We start from the raw sequence: 18,118 nt of genomic DNA on the forward strand, positions 1-18,118 counted from the left end.
CTGCAAGCTCTCCTGCTTCAGTGTTTTGGACAACTCCAGAGCCAAGGGTACCTGCATCCTGTGTGGGTCACTCGTGTCACTGAGTCTGGAGGAACTCATAGATGAGTTGCAGTTTGACCTCATGGGTTTCCATTTACCCTTGACCTCCTGCGCTTCACGGCCAGCTTTCCTTCCAGAGGGTGGGTCCTACCAAGTGCTCAGGCCACAGTCACCCACAGACTTCAACAGCTTCCACAAGTGTGCAAGGCTAATCTAGAACAAGTCTTCTATCCACATCGTAATGGTTCTGCTTTTCTGATGAACCCTAACTGCTCCGCAGGCTGGTAATGGACACTCTGGCAGGCTCACCCAGCGGAGGTGAGTGTGGACCTCTGGGAGTCTGGAGCACGGCTACACCATCCTTTACAGAGAACCACCTTAGTTCTGAGGAACTACTTTTGGCTAGCGAAGCCCTGGCAGAGACGTCAGGCTTCACCATGGGGCACCAAGAGAAGAGGAAACCTAAGCCGCCCTGCATGGCCCACAGGCTCTCTGACCCATGAAGGGGCACTCCATCCTCAAATCAAAGCGGGTGTGTGAGAGCAGGCTCCATCCACGCCAGAAGACATGAGTGAGCAAGGAGCCCTTAGTCCTGTGCGCTGCCTCCTCCCTCAACAACCATTCATGAACGCTGCCTAATGGTTTAGTTGGATGACTGACAATGGAGAGAAACATGATTAAAAAACAGGTAACAAACAACTGGTCTGCAGAAGATGCTGTCCACAGACCTTCACAAATGGGCACATGATGTAAACAGAAGAGGATTCTTCTCAGCAGAAGAGGATCTTGATACTCAGGTGAATACCACCATCCACTGTATCTACATCAGTCAGCCTCATTCCCCATACTCAGGTGAATACCACCATCCACTGTATCTACATCAGTCAGCCTCATTCCCCATACTCAGGTAAATACCATCACCCACTGTACCTACATCAGTCAGCCTCATTCTCCATACTCAGGTGAATACCATCACCCACTGTATCTACATCAGTCAGCCTCATTCCCCATACTCAGGTGAATACCACCATCCACTGTATCTACATCAGTCAGCCTCATTCCCCATACTCAGGTAAATACCATCACCCACTGTATCTACATCAGTCAGCCTCATTCCCCATACTCAGGTAAATACCACCACCCACTGTATCTACATCAGTCAGCCTCATTCTCCATATTCAGGTAAATACCATCACCCACTGTATCTACATCAGTCAGCCTCATTCCCCATACTCAGGTGAATACCACCACCCACTGTATCTACATCAGTCAGCCTCATTCCCCATACTCAGGTGAATACCATCACCCACTGTATCTACATCAGTCAGCCTCATTCCCCATACTCAGGTGAATACCATCACCCACTGTATCTACATCAGTCAGCCTCATTCCCCATACTCAGGTGAATACCACCATCCACTGTATCTACATCAGTCAGCCTCATTCTCCATATTCAGGTAAATACCATCACCCACTGTATCTACATCAGTCAGCCTCATTCCCCATACTCAGGTGAATACCACCACCCACTGTATCTACATCAGTCAGCCTCATTCCCCATACTCAGGTGAATACCATCACCCACTGTATCTACATCAGTCAGCCTCATTCCCCATACTCAGGTGAATACCATCACCCACTGTATCTACATCAGTCAGCCTCATTCCCCATACTCAGGTGAATACCATCACCCACTGAATCTACATCAGTCAGCCTCATTCCCCATACTCAGGTGAATACCATCACCCACTGTATCTACATCAGTCAGCCTCATTCCCCATACTCAGGTGAATACCATCACCCACTGTATCTACATCAGTCAGCCTCATTCCCCATACTCAGGTGAATACCACCACCCACTGTATCTACATCAGTCAGCCTCATTCTCCATACTCAGGTAAATACCATCACCCACTGTATCTACATCAGTCAGCCTCATTCTCCATACTCAGGTGAATACCATCACCCACTGTATCTACATCAGTCAGCCTCATTCCCCATACTCAGGTGAATACCATCACCCACTGAATCTACATCAGTCAGCCTCATTCCCCATACTCAGGTGAATACCATCACCCACTGTATCTACATCAGTCAGCCTCATTCTCCATACTCAGGTGAATACCATCACCCACTGTATCTACATCAGTCAGCCTCATTCCCCATACTCAGGTGAATACCATCACCCACTGTATCTACATCAGTCAGCCTCATTCTCCATACTCAGGTGAATACCATCACCCACTGTATCTACATCAGTCAGCCTCATTCTCCATACTCAGGTGAATACCACCATCCACTGTATCTACATCAGTCAGCCTCATTCTCCATATTCAGGTGAATACCATCACCCACTGTATCTACATCAGTCAGCCTCATTCTCCATACTCGGGTAAATACCACCACCCACTGTTTCTATATCAGTCAGCCTCATTCCCCAGACTTCTTGTCCAAATGGGCTCATGTACATGTGGACATGATGGCAGGAATAGAGGTTATGCATGAACTCAGCAACACGGACTTCACTCCTGGAAATTAATCCGACTCCAGGTACTTCCGAGTACCCTACCTGCCAACAGCAGACGCCAACATCAACCTCCCCACCCCACCCCTACGCCCTGACACCATCCCTGGGATATCAGCTGGCACCTCATGGCAGGTTGTTATCACTGGTCCACTTCCATCATGAAGAGATCATTAAAATAAATTTGCCTTCTAGGTCCACAGGGCCTTAGGGAACGTCCTGTTCTCCACGATGGGATCCCCACACCATTGCTTCTGACCAGGGAACTCATTTACAGCAAATGAAGTACACGACAATGGCTCTGTGCTCAGGAAATTCACTGACCTTGCCGCAGTCTCCAGCACCCTGAAGTCGCTTGCCCAATAGGTCAAAATACATATATTTTTAATATCCAGTTAGAGTGCCAACCAACTGGTGACAGCTTATGGGCTTGGGGGCAACAGACTTCAGAGTATCTTCTGGCAATATAGGTTTTGACTTGGTGGTACTGTTTCTCCCACAGCCCAGACTCATAGCCCAAGAATCGAGGGGTGACACGCGAGGAGCCTCCTCTCCCTGTCACCCCCAGTGACCCACTAACGAAATGTTTGCTTTCCTTCCCTAAAATGCTGGACTGCATGGGTCTAAGGGCAAGACAGGGCAATGGTTTCATTAAACTGGAAGCAGAAGCTGCCACCTGGCCACACTGGGCTCCTCATGTCAGTAACAGGCAAAGAAGCGGCTCCGGCAGTGGCTGAGGTGACAGACCCCAACCGTGAGGAGCTGTTACCCCACAGTGGCATTACCCCACAGTGACATTACCCCACAGTGGCATTACCCCACAGTGGCATTACCCCACAGTGGGAGTAAGGAAGAACACTCAGGGGACCTGGAAGACCCCCTGAGTGCCCCCTCTGTGTTCTCACACCCTCTGATTAAAGTTAATGAAAAGTCATGGCCATCCAATACAGAAGTGCTACTGAAGGTCCAGATCTTGCAGGAAAGGAAGTCGGATCACCCACCAAGAAAAAAACCATGACCAACCAAGAGGTTTGCTGAGGGCAGCGGGAATACGAAAGGGACAGTAGAAGGAAGTGGTCGATTCTAGCCATGAACACTGACCAGGTGTGGAGACTGAACCTGTTCTAGGCTTTTCTTCCTTGTTTTGATAAGAATATAACTGTGTACACAGAAATGAATTCTTCTTCCTCCCTCTCCCAGGCCCCTACCATCTCACATAAGAAGCGCTAACAGGAGTCAACCTTGTATTAATATCTTGGAATCTGGTTTACAGGCTCTAGAAGAGAATGGATGTCATCCAAATGTTGGACAAAGGGGCTCTGTCTCCTCTGTGGGGAGTTGGGGATTTTCTGTCACCTGGGTGATGGTGAATTATGTTAGGCTCAACCATGCGCTGCTCGTCTCTACTTGGAAACTCAGTGTGGCTAAAAGAGGTATGCATGGTACCAAGTTGACCAAAGATAAACTATGGTGGTTTTCTACTGTATCAACCTAGCAAGGCTGGAATCACACTTCCCAAAATTCCCTTTCTTAGATGATTCTGGGCTAGGGTGGCCCTGAGAGAAATCTGGGAATGATGTGGAGGGCAGAGGGAAGCAGTGGCCCCAGACTGCAGGTTGGCATGGGGACAGGGACTGCTGCAGCTCACGTGGGCTGTTGCCGGTCACCCGTGCCATTGGGAGAGACGCAGGCTCCCGTCTGTCTGTCCCTCCTCTTCCCCAATCCTCATCCAGCTTTCTTCCCAGCTGCCAGCCTGACCAGACACAGCAGAAACTGCCTGTGCTTCTTCCAAGGAAGAAGTTCTCGCAACTGCAGACGGCCTCATTCCTTCAATAAACTCCTCCCTCCGTGACATGTGAAACGGATTGGCTTCTCCGATGAGACCACAACCCACATAGGTTCGACAAAACCATCTCAAAGTTCGTATCTAACTGAGGGCCATATGATCCTGAACTGAGCAGACAAGTCAACCACCGGCTATTGCTCTGCAAGGGAGGGGCGGCTGTGTCCTGGGGCTATCAACTGAGCGTCCCACGGCAGACTTGTGATTGGAGAAGCCACTGTGCGCCATCACTGCTGTCTCCTCATTCCCCAGGCCTGAGTTCCCCGGTCCCCTCTTCTTCCGGACTCAGCGGCTGAGGAACAGCACCCCTGAAGGGGCCGTGACCCGCCAGCTATGTGCAGCTCCCCCGAATGAAAATGACCAACAGCCCCCAAAATCAAACAATCCCCGTTTCCAGCCTTGAAAGTACCCTGCAGGGGGAAGGCCGGAGACAAACGTTCCAAATGCTAGAAAATACCCTCAAGAAGAAAACATACTTGTCTTTACTCACTGCCATTACAAAGAAAGGAACCCAGTGAAGTTCTGAGTTGTATCAAGACATTTAATTTGTTTTCCCATTAATCTACTGTCTTCTTAAAGAGTTGATAAATTATTCTCAAAACCGAAAAATCCATGACCACCTTATCAGAACTACCCCTTTTCTCATCCAGAGCACAACAACTGTGTATTGACACTCAGCCCAGTCTATGCCTCGACTGCTCTAGAAGCTGATGAGACAGGCAAGGAGGAGCAGCCGGCGCCCTCAGGGGCATGCAGTCCAGCTGGCCTGGCTTCTCCACAGCCCTTCTCCGCACTCAGAGAAGCATGCCAACAGGGGAATCTCCTGTAACAACCTCCTTCCAGTCATCAAGACAGATCCTGCTTTGGTGGAATAACTGTGCTCGTAGACTGCCGAGGAGAGAAAGATCTGAAATGCAAAGTCTCTATGTGGCGGGTAACAGTATAACAACGTTGGGGAAAAGGAGAGTATTTCCCTTAGGAGACAGATAAGGCTGGAGACCACGCACAGAAGCCTCCCGAGTACAATCGGCAACCACTCTGTCACTTTCCACTTACCTACCTTTCGTTTTTAAAACGCAAGCTGGATTCCGTAAGTTGACATACATTCAGGTATTCAACTTTCTTATGAGATGGTAGCTCCCTGCCTGACAGATGCTGAAAGGAGACATGGAGCCACCAATTCAAAAATGAATTCCGGAGATTCAACATCAGCACGTCATGCTTCATCTGAACTTGAAGCTGGGTACTAGCAAACAGGTACTTCTGAGTGCTACCAACAGGCCACTAACTGGGGCCAGGAGAACCAGGGCTTAGCAAAAATCATCTAATAGAATCTGTACCCCAAAAAAAAGAAAAAACCAAAAGTCTATGACCAAGATGCCTGTTTGTGTTGTACCCAATTATTTCCAGCCCGATAGCCAGCCTGGTGGAAAATGCTCTAATCGTGGGAGGATGGGTGCAGCCCAAGAAGGTCAAAGACTAAGGAAGTGGGGGCTGTAGCACACACCAAAACATATACCACAAATTGCCATTTCTCTTCTGCAAAGATGATGCCTGTTGCCACAGCAATAAGCATTCACTACCTTTGAGTCACAAGGAAGACAGCAATTGGAATAGAGGCTTGTACGTGAGTGTCCTTCCTTAGTCTTGGTGTCCTTCTCAAAACCTTTCCTGTACTGACAACCTCTTTGGGTTCAAAAAGCACTTGGCCCGTGGTGGTTTATAATGCCCTGTTCCCCTTCCTACCCAGAAAGGGGACAGGCTCTGCAACAGTCCTGCCAATCACAAAGGCAGCGTGCTGGGCGGGGCTGGCCACTCACTTGATGTGATGTATTCCGGAGCTTTTCCGGGGCTCAGCGGCACAGCTTCCTCATAATAACCTTCTGGGAGGGAGGACGTTGGCAATGGCGGAGGCCCACTGTCAGGAGGCTGAGGAAGAAAGGAAAAGCGACACAGAAATTAGCGTGACAGTTAGAAGGAAATTCTGGATTTCCAATTAATGAATGTGGCCAGTCTTTTCCTCTTTCCTTCGTAAAGTCTTCGGAAAAGAGAACCTCATCCTACAAAGAGGTTTGGAAGGCTGGTCCTGATGTGTCTCTCTTACTTTCCTGCGTGCATTCATGCCCCAGCCCCGGCCACATGCCGTCCGGTCCACACCAAATCTCCGGGTTCAGCGTGTGCAGCAGTCTCATTGGAGTATCCACGACACGGAATTCCCCTTCCCCCATGCAGGACTGGGCCTGTTCAGATGCTGCTGCCCCAGGGGTCTGAGACAGCGTCTGCGTTCTCCTTTATCCCCACACACACCAACCCTCGCAGGCCTCAGACGCAGACTCTGGGACTCCATGGCCCTGCCATAGGCGGTGGGCTCCTGGGACACACAGATGCTCAGGTGCACCCAGCACTCATTACAGAGTGAGCTGGTGAGCCACACTGGCTGAGTGCATGAGTGAGGCCTGCCCACATTCTCACTATATCCCTACTGTGTGCTAGGAAAACTTCAAAAAAAAAAAAAAAATCAGCTGGGAGCCACTCTCTAAAACAAAGTAGAAGTTATTCTCCAGAGATGGAATCTACTCCTTATTAAAACCAATCATGTCACTTTTTTTTCTTTTTTTTTTTGAGTTGGAGTCTCGCTCTGTCACCCAGGCTGGAGTGCAGAGGCACGATCTCTGCTCACTGCAAGCTCCACCTCCCGGGTTCACGCCATTCTCCTGCCTCAGCTTCCCGAGTAGCTGGGACTACAGGCGCCCGCCACCACGCTCGGCTAAGTTTTGTATTTTTAGTAGAGACGGGGTTTCACAGTGTTAGCCAGGATGGTCTTGAACTCCTGACCTCGTGATCCGTCTGCCTCAGTCTCCCAAAGTACTGGGATTACAGGCGTGAGCCACCGTGCCTGGCCCATCACAATTTTTTAACAAACTCAGAGACTGAAACACTCTCTGGTTGTGAAGCCACAGCCTTAGAATATGGACAAGCTGGGGGCTCACTCCATGCCTCGGGACAACCTACATCCCACCTGGCCTTTAGGACTCTGCTCGGGTCCCCTCTTTTCTTAAATGTTCCTGATGGCTCTGAACCACCCCAGCCTCTCCCTCCTAAGACCATCTACAGGACTTGTTGGTGTGTCTCTCACTGGTTCTTCTGCCAACAGAGGCGGCCGAATGGCAGGAAAGCCAGCATTCGCCCAGCATCTGCGATCTGCCCAGCACTGTGCTAGACACTTCTGCACTGGCTACAGGAACGTCAATCTATCCATGCAGGAATCCTTCAGGCAACGCATTCTATTACACTATATTTTACAGATACAGAAGTTGAGGCTCAGAATCTAAATCTGCTCAGACACTAGTAACTGCCAGCTGGAGTTTTCAAACACCAGGTCTGTCTGTTAGAGACCTTTTTAATATTCATATTCTCTCTCTCCCCTCTTTTTCGTATGAACAGCATGCAACAATTTCCCACTACCTAGATTCTGTAAACAAGCTGGGAAGAGGTATGTCACAAGGAATGGAACAGAGCAGAGGCCCCAAATTAAAATCTACTCAGTTACAGTTCCAAGTAGAACAAGGTTCTATTGAAAGTCTGGGGCTGTTGTGTTTTTTTAACGTAAACTCTCCAGAAAGTGTAACTCCATCGCTTTCCATGTAACTCATCTCTGAAGCCAAGAAGTCCTTTGTGAATGACTAATCACCCACTGCAGACTCAACCCACTCCTTCCTCTCACCAGATGAAGAAGAGAACTCACTCCAGACCATCTGCACAACATTTCTTCAGGGACTCACAGACAGTTACCTCCCTCCCGCCCCCAGTCCTTGTTCCCGAGGCTAAATAACTCCAATTCCTTTGCACCCCTATCAGAAGGCTGGCTTCCCAAACTGTCATCATAGTGTGGCATTAGGCTGGACCATCTCCAGGTCCTTCATATCATCCTACAGAGGCAACAGAACCTGACACATGGGGCCCAGCACCAGGCAAGGTCTGTACAGGAGTCCATATCCAAGTTAAAATCTCTGCTAGCTGCTTTTGGAAAAGAGCTGCTTGATTCACTGAGTATCTTTTATTCCTGAGACGCCGCATATTCCAACCTCCTTTTAGCATGGTCAAACAATCAAACTACTCATGCCCCGGAAAAGCACGACAAATAGCTGAATCAAACAAACGTCTGTGAACTAGTACAGGTCAGACTCCTTTCCTCAGTGCCCCAAGGAACTTACTCTCTGAATCGATGGGGTTCTGAGTAGACGCTTTCAAACCCTATTGGTGGTCATGTACTTGGCACAACCTTTTGAGTATGCCTTTAGATCCAATAATTCCACTTCTAGAAACATATGTCAGAAGGGTCAATTGGTCACATGAGAAAAAAACCACATAAGGATGTTCAATAAAAGTTTGTTAAGCCGGGCGCGGTGGCTCACGCCTGTAATCCCAGCACTTTGGGAGGCCGAGGCGGGCGGATCACGAGGTCAGGAGATCGAGACCATCCTGGCTAACACGGTGAAACCCCGTCTCTACTAAAAATGCAAAAAATTAGCCGGGCGAGGCGGCGGGCGCCTGTAGTCCCAGCTACTCGGGAGGCTGAGGCAGGAGAATGGCGTGAACCCAGGAGGCGGAGCTTGCAGTGAGCCGAGATCGCGCCATTGCACTCCAGCCTGGGTGACTAAGCGAGACTCTGTCTCAAAAAAAAAAAAAAAAAAAAAAAAAAAAAAGTTTGTTGGCCAACAAATACATGAAAAAATGCTCGTCATCACTGGCCATCAGAGAAATGCAAATCAAAACTAAAATGAGATACCATCTCACACCAGTTAGAATGGCAATCACTAAAAAGTCAGGAAACAACAGGTGCTGGAGAGGATGTGGAGAAATAGGAACACTTTTACACTGTTGGTGGGATTGTAAACTGGTTCAACCATTGTGGAAAATAGTATGGCGATTCCTCAAGGATCTAGAACTAGAAATACCATATGACCCAGCCATTCCATTACTGGGTATATACCCAAAGGATTATAAATCATGCTGCTATAAAGACACATGCACACGTATGTTTATTGCGGCACTATTCACAATAGCAAAGACTTGGAATCAACCCAAATGTCCATCAGTGACAGACTGGATTAAGAAAATGTGGCACATATACACCATGGAATACTATGCAGCCATAAAAAAGGATGAGTTCGTGTCCTTTGTAGGGACATGGATGCTGCTGGAAACCATCATTCTCAGCAAACTATCACAAGAACAGAAAACCAAACACCGCATGTTCTCACTCATAGGTGGTAACTGAACAATGAGATCACTTGGCCTCTGGAAGGAGAACATCACACACCAGGCAGGGCCTATTATGGGGAGTGGCGGGGGGAGGGATGGCATTGGGAGTTATACCCGATGTAAATGACGAGTTGATGGGTGCTGACGAGTTGATGGGTGCAGCACACCAACATGGCACAAGTATACATATGTAACAAACCTGCACGTTGTGCACATGTACCCTAGAACTTAAAGTATAAAAAAAAAGAAACATCACATAAAAAAAAAGCCCTTAAAAAAAAAAAGTTTGTTTAGTAAAATCTAAAACAATCTAAATGTTCAAGAGAAGAATGCTCAGATGTACTGCTACATCCAGATAGACATTTAAAAGGCCAGTGCATGTGTATGGCCATTGACTTTATTAACCTCTAAGAGATACTGCTGAATGAAAGAACACAGGTGTACTATGACCCCTCTACGTAAGAGGTGAGTGTCTGCGCTTACATACACACAAAGGCAGAAGGTCCTTCACCAAGAGTGCTCCTAGTGGTTCCTCTTTCTATATGCAATCTGGAACGCCTGCCTTTTCTGCCTAGAATGACATTTTAAAAATCATTTTAAAAAATAAAACCACTTTCATTTTGAAATAATACCCCCTCAGAAAATAATACTGCTAGAGAGTCGCTCCACTCTCAATACCACTTATCGTTGAAATCGACCACAGGGGTTTCAGACACTTCAGGCTTGTTAAAGTCAAACAGGAGAAGGGGCGAAAAGATGAGCAAACTGTCACTTACCGCCACTGCTTTCAGAGGATCAAGTCTTTCCAATCCTTTCCAATATATAAGAACTCACTGAAAGCACAAGTAACGGAATTCTAAAAAGTACACAGCAGGGAAGGCAGGTTTCCCACAGGGGCCACGGGGAAGCAGAAGCCAGGCAGGAAGTAAGAGAGTCGGGCGAAGGGAGGAAGACGCAGGTGCACAGCCACTCACATCCAAGGCCAGGTTGTTCCTGCACCTCTGCAACCTTGCCAAGACTCCACGTCCCCATTCCCTCACCTAGAACAAGGGCATCGTGTCAGAACAACCTCCAGGGCCCACCCCAGCTCTGAGAGTCCAATTCCAGCATTCTTATAAAGTTACAGGTCCACAGACAACAAAGCCAACTTTACCTCTTCCAAAATTCCATTGGCAGCCTACCCTGTGTCTTCCCAAAGGATAAAGGACATGCGAATCTCTGGGCAGAGCAAGTCCCTCAAATGTACAACTGAGTGGCAGCCCCACACACCACTGTGGAGTCACTCAACTCTCCCCCACTATCAGGAGAGACCCAGTCCGTGCACATGCCCCTAATACGTCTTGCATCTGGCCCCACTGTTTCTTGGGCTGCCACTCACAAAACACAAGCTACGGCAACAAGGATCCTTGGGCCGGGCGCGGTGGCTCACGCCTGTAATCCCAGCACTTTGGGAGACCTAGGCGGGCAGATCACGAGGTCGAGTTCGAGACCAGCCTGGCCAACATGATGAAATCCTGTCTCTACTAAGAATACAAAACTTAGCTGGGCGTGGTGGCAGGGCTCCTGTAATCCCAGCTACTCAGGAGGCTGAGGCAGGAGAATTGCTTGAACCTGGGAGGTGGAGGTTGCAGTGAGCCAACATTGCTGCGCTGCACTCCAGCCTGGGTGACAGAGCAAGACTCTGTCTCAAAAAAAAAAGAAAACAAGGGTCCAAATTCTAACCACCATGGCATCTTTTGACACTGAAAAAGAAGTATGAGAAACTACCTTCCTTAGAGAAGGACTGATCTTCACCCCTGCTGTGCCCTAGAAATAAGACAGAACCGGCACCGTGCCAGTGACTAGGTAACTCTCAAATTCACTCAAATATTTCTCCCTCAAATTAATACTTAAGTAAAAGCTCCCGAACCTGTTAGTTCAGAAAATCTTATCTACTTTCAGGTATCGTAAATTTCTGCTGTAAGGTCTCCATCTGGCATTAGAGAAAACTAGTATTTACACAATAGCACAGTAATATAACCTAGGCTTGCGGGCTTATAGTACTGGCCATAACTTTAATTCCCGTCTTTTAGACAGGAAAGCCCATTGATATCTGTCTTTGCTACTTTAAGGAAAAGCAAATTCTTCAAACAAAAAGAGAATTCACAGAATTATCTTTCCAATAATAATAATAATAATAGCCATGGTAGGAGGATTGCTTGAAGCCAGGAGTTCAAGACCAGCCTGGGCAACATGGCAAAAATCCCATCTTTACAAAAAAAAATACAAAAATTAGCCAGGCATGATGGTGCACACCTATAGTCCCAGCTGCTAGGGAGGCTGAGGTGGGAGGATTGCTCAAATCCAGGAGGTTGAGGCTATAGTGAGCCATGATCATGCCATTGCACTCCAGCCTGGGTGACAGAGTGAGATGCTATCTCAAATAAATAAATAATTGTTTGTAACATGATATGTTATAAATAGAGTAATAATTATTATTGTTATTACTACAGGTGGAGGATCTCTTTTCCAAAACGCTTGGGACCAGAAATGTTTCTGATTTTGATTTTTTTTGGGGGGGAAGGGGGGATTTTGGAATATTTGCATTATGTACTTACTGCTTAAGCATCCCAAATCCAAAAATCCAAAATCCAGAATGCTCCAAAATCCAAAACTTTTTTTTAGCACTGACATGATGCTCAAAGGACATGTTCATTGGACCATTTCAAATTTCCAGATTCACGACGCTCAACCTGTACTGACCACTCGCCTACAAGGTGTCAGCCACTGTCCTGGGATGCTCGATACATATTTTCTCTTGTTCAGAAAATAACACTCAGATGTCAGCATCTCAACTGTGATTTCACAGATGAGGACACCGAGGCTCAAGAGATTAAAGACCCTGCCCGGGGCTGGACATGCTCATCCACAGAAGTCAGTCTGCTGACCTGGAAGCTGCGGCACAACAGCGCGGTGCTCCTGCAGCCTCAGCACCTACCCCGCGGGGGCCCAGCGGACAAGACGTGAGGAAGGAACCAACGACCCGAACAACCAAGACTGCACAGGTCCAGACCTTTTGCTCCCATATCACACAGCACGAGCAGAGGCGTCATTTCTTAGGAAGACTCCCCTCCCCGCGCCCAAGGCAGACCCAGCACCTTCACGCCTTTGGCTGCCGCTTGCCTAGCTCGCCTCGCCTCACCCGCCGCGTGGCAGGCACTCCACCCTCTGTCTGCTGCTCCCCACCTTCTTCTCTACCCCTGCCCCGATCTGTTGCTTAGTCCTTTCCAGGAAAACACCAATAAATGACAAGAGCTGATCTTAGCTGAGAAATATATACACCTAGCATTTGAAATCCCTTTCTGACTTTAATTTTAAATATACAGTGACACCTCAAAATCTGTTAAGAGTAACAGCCAATCTGAAATAAGAAAATCAGGGCTCAAGTTCCAATTCTATCACATATTGACACAACCCTTTTCTAACCGACGTGAGTATTTTAGCAGCACCCTACGGCATTCATGCCGTAATCTAAACTTCCTGTGCCGCTGCTCGTCTGCAGGAAGGAATCCATGCCGCTGAGGGAAACTGAGGATAATAAAATTTTATAGTTTAAGCTGCAAAAACGGTTTCAATCCTAACACTAAGAATTCTGAGTACACACTCTTCTTGGCAAAATGCAAGTCTGTATCCAAATTACACCCCAATCCATTGTGATCACTGTTAAGTCTGCATTCCACACAGCGCTTGAGTAAACACTGGGAAGATTGTCTCACATATTTTCTTCAAGTTTCTCTCCTTTTACTTATGCATGACAAAGAATGAAAGCCCTGTGGGGCCATGTCATCTCCGCTCCCTTTTCTACCAGCAGGCAGGCATCCAGATGGAAGGCGAGGCGGCCCACCAGGGGCGGAAACAGGATAGAGTGGAATCCAGCCATAAAGTGAATTGAAAACAAAGATGCCACTGGGATTATACATGAGCCAAACTCCGAGATTCCTGAAAGACGGGTGGAAAAGGCAAACAAGATGGCTCAGATCCACCAAAGGGTCACATCTTACGCCACGGGAAAACGAATGATTTTCTTGTTTTAAATCATGGGCTTTAGCCCCAACTCTGCAACTGGTAAAAAAGCCAACTTTGTCACATAATCTCAAAGAGCCTCATAATGTCATCTGTCAAACAGAGATAACAAGGTTGCTGTGAAAGTACCTGAGAAAGGGCGAAATGCATCAATGGGAAGACGGTAACACCTGATATCAAAACTTCACTGTTTCAGGTCGAGTGTGGTGGCTCACATCTGTAGTCCCCGCTACTCAGGAGGGTGAGGTGGGAGGATCACTTAAGCCCAGGAGTTCAAGACTAGCCTGGGAAACATGGCAAAACCCTGTCTCCACCAAAAAAAATACAAAAATTAGCCAGGTGTGATGGTGTACCTCTGTAGTCCCAGCTACTAGGGAGGCTGAGGTAAGAGGATCACTTGAGCCTGGGAGTCAAGGCTGTAGTGAGCTGTGATCATGCCACTGCACTCCAGTCAGAGCAACAGAATGAGACCCTATCTCAAAAAAACAAACAAAAAACTTCACCGTTTCCTAGAGACGGTGGATGCCAGGGGCAGGAGGTAGGGGGTGAGGGGAGAATGGGAAGTTAGTGTTTAAGGAGGACAGAGTTTCCATTTGAGATAAAGTAGGGAGCTGGATGGTGGTGATGGCTCCACAATACTATGAACATACTTCATGATACTTAACTGTCATTTTAAGTGTATTGAACTGTACACTTAAAATGGTTAAAATGGTAAATGTTATGTTATGGGTATTTTACCACAATAAAAGGAAACTTCGCTATAATCTGCTGGCATAAAAAAGTATCACGTTTACATAAGCTCTGGTCCTAAAATACCAACGAATTAAGTTGCTCCCTGCTACCCCTTGAAACATGATATAACCTCAGGCTGTTTACCAAATGAAAATATATCCAGAAAATGCCTTGATCTAGAATTGTATGTACTGCATCATAGCCCCAAAAGGAGCCTAGCTTGCTCTTTTTTCTCCTGAGCCGTGAAGATCTGAGATACCCCTATGTTTAGGCGCAATATGCTATGCTGAAGAAGGGTGGGGGAGCAGCAGAAATGGCGCTTATCCAGTTAGACCCCTTTAGCAAGCCGGCTGCTTGCGAGCTGGGCAGTGGGTGAAGGTAGCCAACGTCTACACAGATGGGATCTGTTTCCCAGGACCTGGGGCTCACCTTTTCAAATGCTCTTTCAGCACTTGCTGCAAATGAAATGCAATCAGTCTGATAGTTGCACAGCTCTCCCTTGAAACAAAGATGAGAATCTTTTGAAAAGCACAGGCCAAGAGCGATGGCTCACGCCTCTAATCCTAACACTTTGGGAGGCCGGGGCGTGTGGACTGCCTGAGCCCAGGAGTTTGAAACCAGCCTGGGCAACATGGTGAAAACCCTGTCTCTACTAAAAATACAAAAATTAGCCGGGCGAGGTGGCGCGCGCCTGTAGTCCCAGCTGCTTGGGAGGCTGAGGTGGGAAAATTGCACGAACCAGGGAAGCAGAGGTTGCAGTGAGCCCGGATCGCGCCACTACACTCCAGCCTGGGCGACCAAGTGAGACTGTCTCAAAAAAAAAAAAAGAAAAGAAAAGCAAGAATAGAAAAGAAAAGCACAGCGCTTCCCACAAACAGTGTTTTTGAATAGATGCATATTTTAGCCTATCCAAGTCTCCCCTTAAAAAGCCAGGAAGATAAAGCAGAATGTGAAACATGCTACATCCCTCACTTGTGACTTCAAAGATTCAGATGTTCAAGATTTTCACGCTACACACACAATCTACTCTCCTGCAAGCACTTCCAAAGACACATTAGCCAGGTGGAAAGAAGCACCATGTCACACGGGGCACCTCAGGCTTTATTAACTATTGAATAAAGGCATGAAGCACTCCTAGGCACTAAAAAGGATAAAAAGGTAAAAGATAACCTTATTTGTTAAAGAGTTTATACCATGAAACACTATGACAAAAGGCAATATTCAATTCATGCCACAAATGAGGTAAAAATAAAGTGCACTCGTGGTTCAATGCATGGGAAATAGAACCTAGCTGAAGCAAATCGTACACTGAAAGTGCCCTTCGACGGCTACTGTCTGTTTCACAATACATCCCCAACTTCTCATCACAACCCACAGGTCCTTTGTAATGTAGTCTCTGCAGAGAAATCTGGCCTCATGTGTGGATTTCCTGCCCAAATCCCATTATCCAGCAAGGCAGAGCTATCTGCAACGCTCCTAGTATACCTGACTGTTTTTCTGGCTTGTGCTTTAATTTACAGCACACCCTCTGCCTGGCACAGCTGCCTACCCATTCCATCTTAACCCCACAATAAGCAAATTCTCTTGAAAGTCAATTCACCAATAGCAAAACAGCCAACTAGCCCAAAGCCAATTCACTAAAGGCAAACTTAATGTACTTATTGACTAGCTGACTTGCTGAATCCCAAATTCAGCTGGAAGAGTAGCAGTGATTAAAAAAAACTATCAGAGGTCCGGGCGCGGTGGCTCACGCCTGTAATCCCAGCACTTTGGGAGGCCGAGACGGGCGGATCACGAGGTCAGGAGATCGAGACCATCCTGGCTAACACAGTGAAAATCCGTCTCTACTAAAAATACAAAAAATTAGCCAGGCATGGTGGCAGGCGCCTGTAGTCCCAGCTACTCGAGAGGCTGAGGCAGGAGAAGGGCCTGAATCTGGGAGGCGGAGCTTGCAGTAAGCTGAGATCGCACCACTGCACTCCAGCTCACACCTGTAATTCCAACATTTAAATCATTCATTTAAACTTAACATATTTAAAGCACATGTAATGTATATCTTTTTAAAATTTTCTTACCTTAACCAACATTTTTGAATGACCAGTTATGATTATAACAGAAGGGCCTCATAAATACCTTAACCCAGGCTAGTTTGCCACAACCATTTTCCTGCCAAAGGCAGGAGCAGATCACAGGCCAGGGGAGAGCAAGAGATAAGGAGAGAGGATGAGAGAGGGAGAAAGAGGATGAATGAATGAATAAGTAATAAACTATATTGGAAGAAGACAACACAGAAACGAATCGATCATTCGATGGTTGAAAATGGTAGAAAATGCTGAGCAGTCATGAGAACTCTTCATCTGAAACTGGCATCCCTCCGCTCCACCCAGCAGGCATGTCAGGGACATGCAGTTTGGTCCGCAGCAGGTGGGAGGGTACTGCAGCAGCACTAGAGAAGAGTCCACGACACTCACAGGACCACTGCTACTCTTCCAGCTGCTTCTTTTGTTTTGGTTTTGTGGTCTTGTTTTGTGTTGTTTTGTTTTTTGAGATGGAGTCTCGGTCTTGTTATGCAGGCTGGAGTGCAGTGGCTCGATCTTGACTCACTGCAACCTCTGCCTTCGGGGTTCAAGCGATTCTCCTGCCTCAGCCTCCCAAGTAGATGGGACTACAAGCACCCAACACCACGTCCAGCTAATTTTTTGGTTTTAGTAGAGACGGGGTTTCACCATGGTGGCCATGCTGGCTGGTCTCGAACTCCTGACCTTAGGTGATCCGCCCACCTTGGCCTCCCAAAGTGCTGGGATTACAGGTGTGAGCCACCACGCCCAGCAGGTTTTTGTTTGAGACGGAGTCTCGCCTGGTCTCCCAGGCTGGAGTGCAGTGGTGCCATCTTGGCTTATGGCAACTTCCACCTCCCGGGTTCAAGTGATCCTCCCACCTCAGCCTCCCAAGTAGCTGGGACCACACACAGCTGCACACCACCACACCCGGCGAATTTTTGTATTTCTTATAGAGGTGGAGTTTTGCTGTGTTGCCCAGGCTAGTCTTGAACTCCTGAGCTCAGGCGATCCACCCGCCTCGGCCTCCCAAAGTGCTGGGATGACAGGTGTGAGCCAGCGCACCCAGCCCCGGCTGCTTCTAACTGTTCTCAGTTCCCGCTCCATCTCAGAACATCTTTCCCAATATGACATGTGACGATGAAATATAAGACCCATCACAGGGGAGCCAGAGATTCCAGACAATCTCACAAAGAAAAAATGAAAATAAACCAGAAGATGAAGCCAGAAAATGGAAGAACTACTGATTTCCCATCTAGCTCTTCATCTTTTAAATTAACAATTACATATTTCTGGACTTTAATATCACATTATATCTAAAAACAGCAAATGTGGCCAGGTGGGGTGGGTCACACCTGTAATCCTAGCATTTTGGGAGGCCAAGGCAGGAGGATCACTGAAGGCCTGGAGTTTAAGACAGTAACACAGTGAGACCCTTTTTCAATTAAAAAAAAAAAAATTAAACATTTGGCTGTGCATGGTGGCTCACACCTGCAATCCCAGCTACTTGGGAGGCTGAGGAGAGAGGACTGCTTGAGTCCAAGATGTTGAGGCTGCAGTGAGCTATGGATGCGCCACTGCACTCCAGCCTGGGTG

At 47.5% G+C, this 18,118-nt stretch overlaps 2 protein-coding genes across 3 annotated transcripts in view; both read right to left on the bottom strand.

Annotated features, from left to right (window-relative positions):
• GRPEL1 (GrpE like 1, mitochondrial) overlaps positions 1-18,118 on the bottom strand; it is a 972,139-nt gene that overhangs the window by 807,852 nt on the left and 146,169 nt on the right. The window lies entirely within an intron of this gene.
• The window catches only part of AFAP1 (actin filament associated protein 1), a 122,481-nt gene that overhangs the window by 97,096 nt on the left and 7,267 nt on the right, over positions 1-18,118 (bottom strand). For both annotated transcript variants that reach the window (XM_050792101.1, XM_050792102.1), the window contains exon 4: positions 6,227-6,335. In XM_050792101.1, coding sequence (XP_050648058.1) covers positions 6,227-6,335 — 109 coding nt within the window. The remainder of the gene's footprint in view (positions 1-6,226; positions 6,336-18,118) is intronic.

This window comes from Macaca thibetana, chromosome 5 (genome assembly GCF_024542745.1).
Source record: "Macaca thibetana thibetana isolate TM-01 chromosome 5, ASM2454274v1, whole genome shotgun sequence".
Taxonomy (NCBI): Eukaryota; Metazoa; Chordata; class Mammalia; order Primates; family Cercopithecidae; genus Macaca; species Macaca thibetana.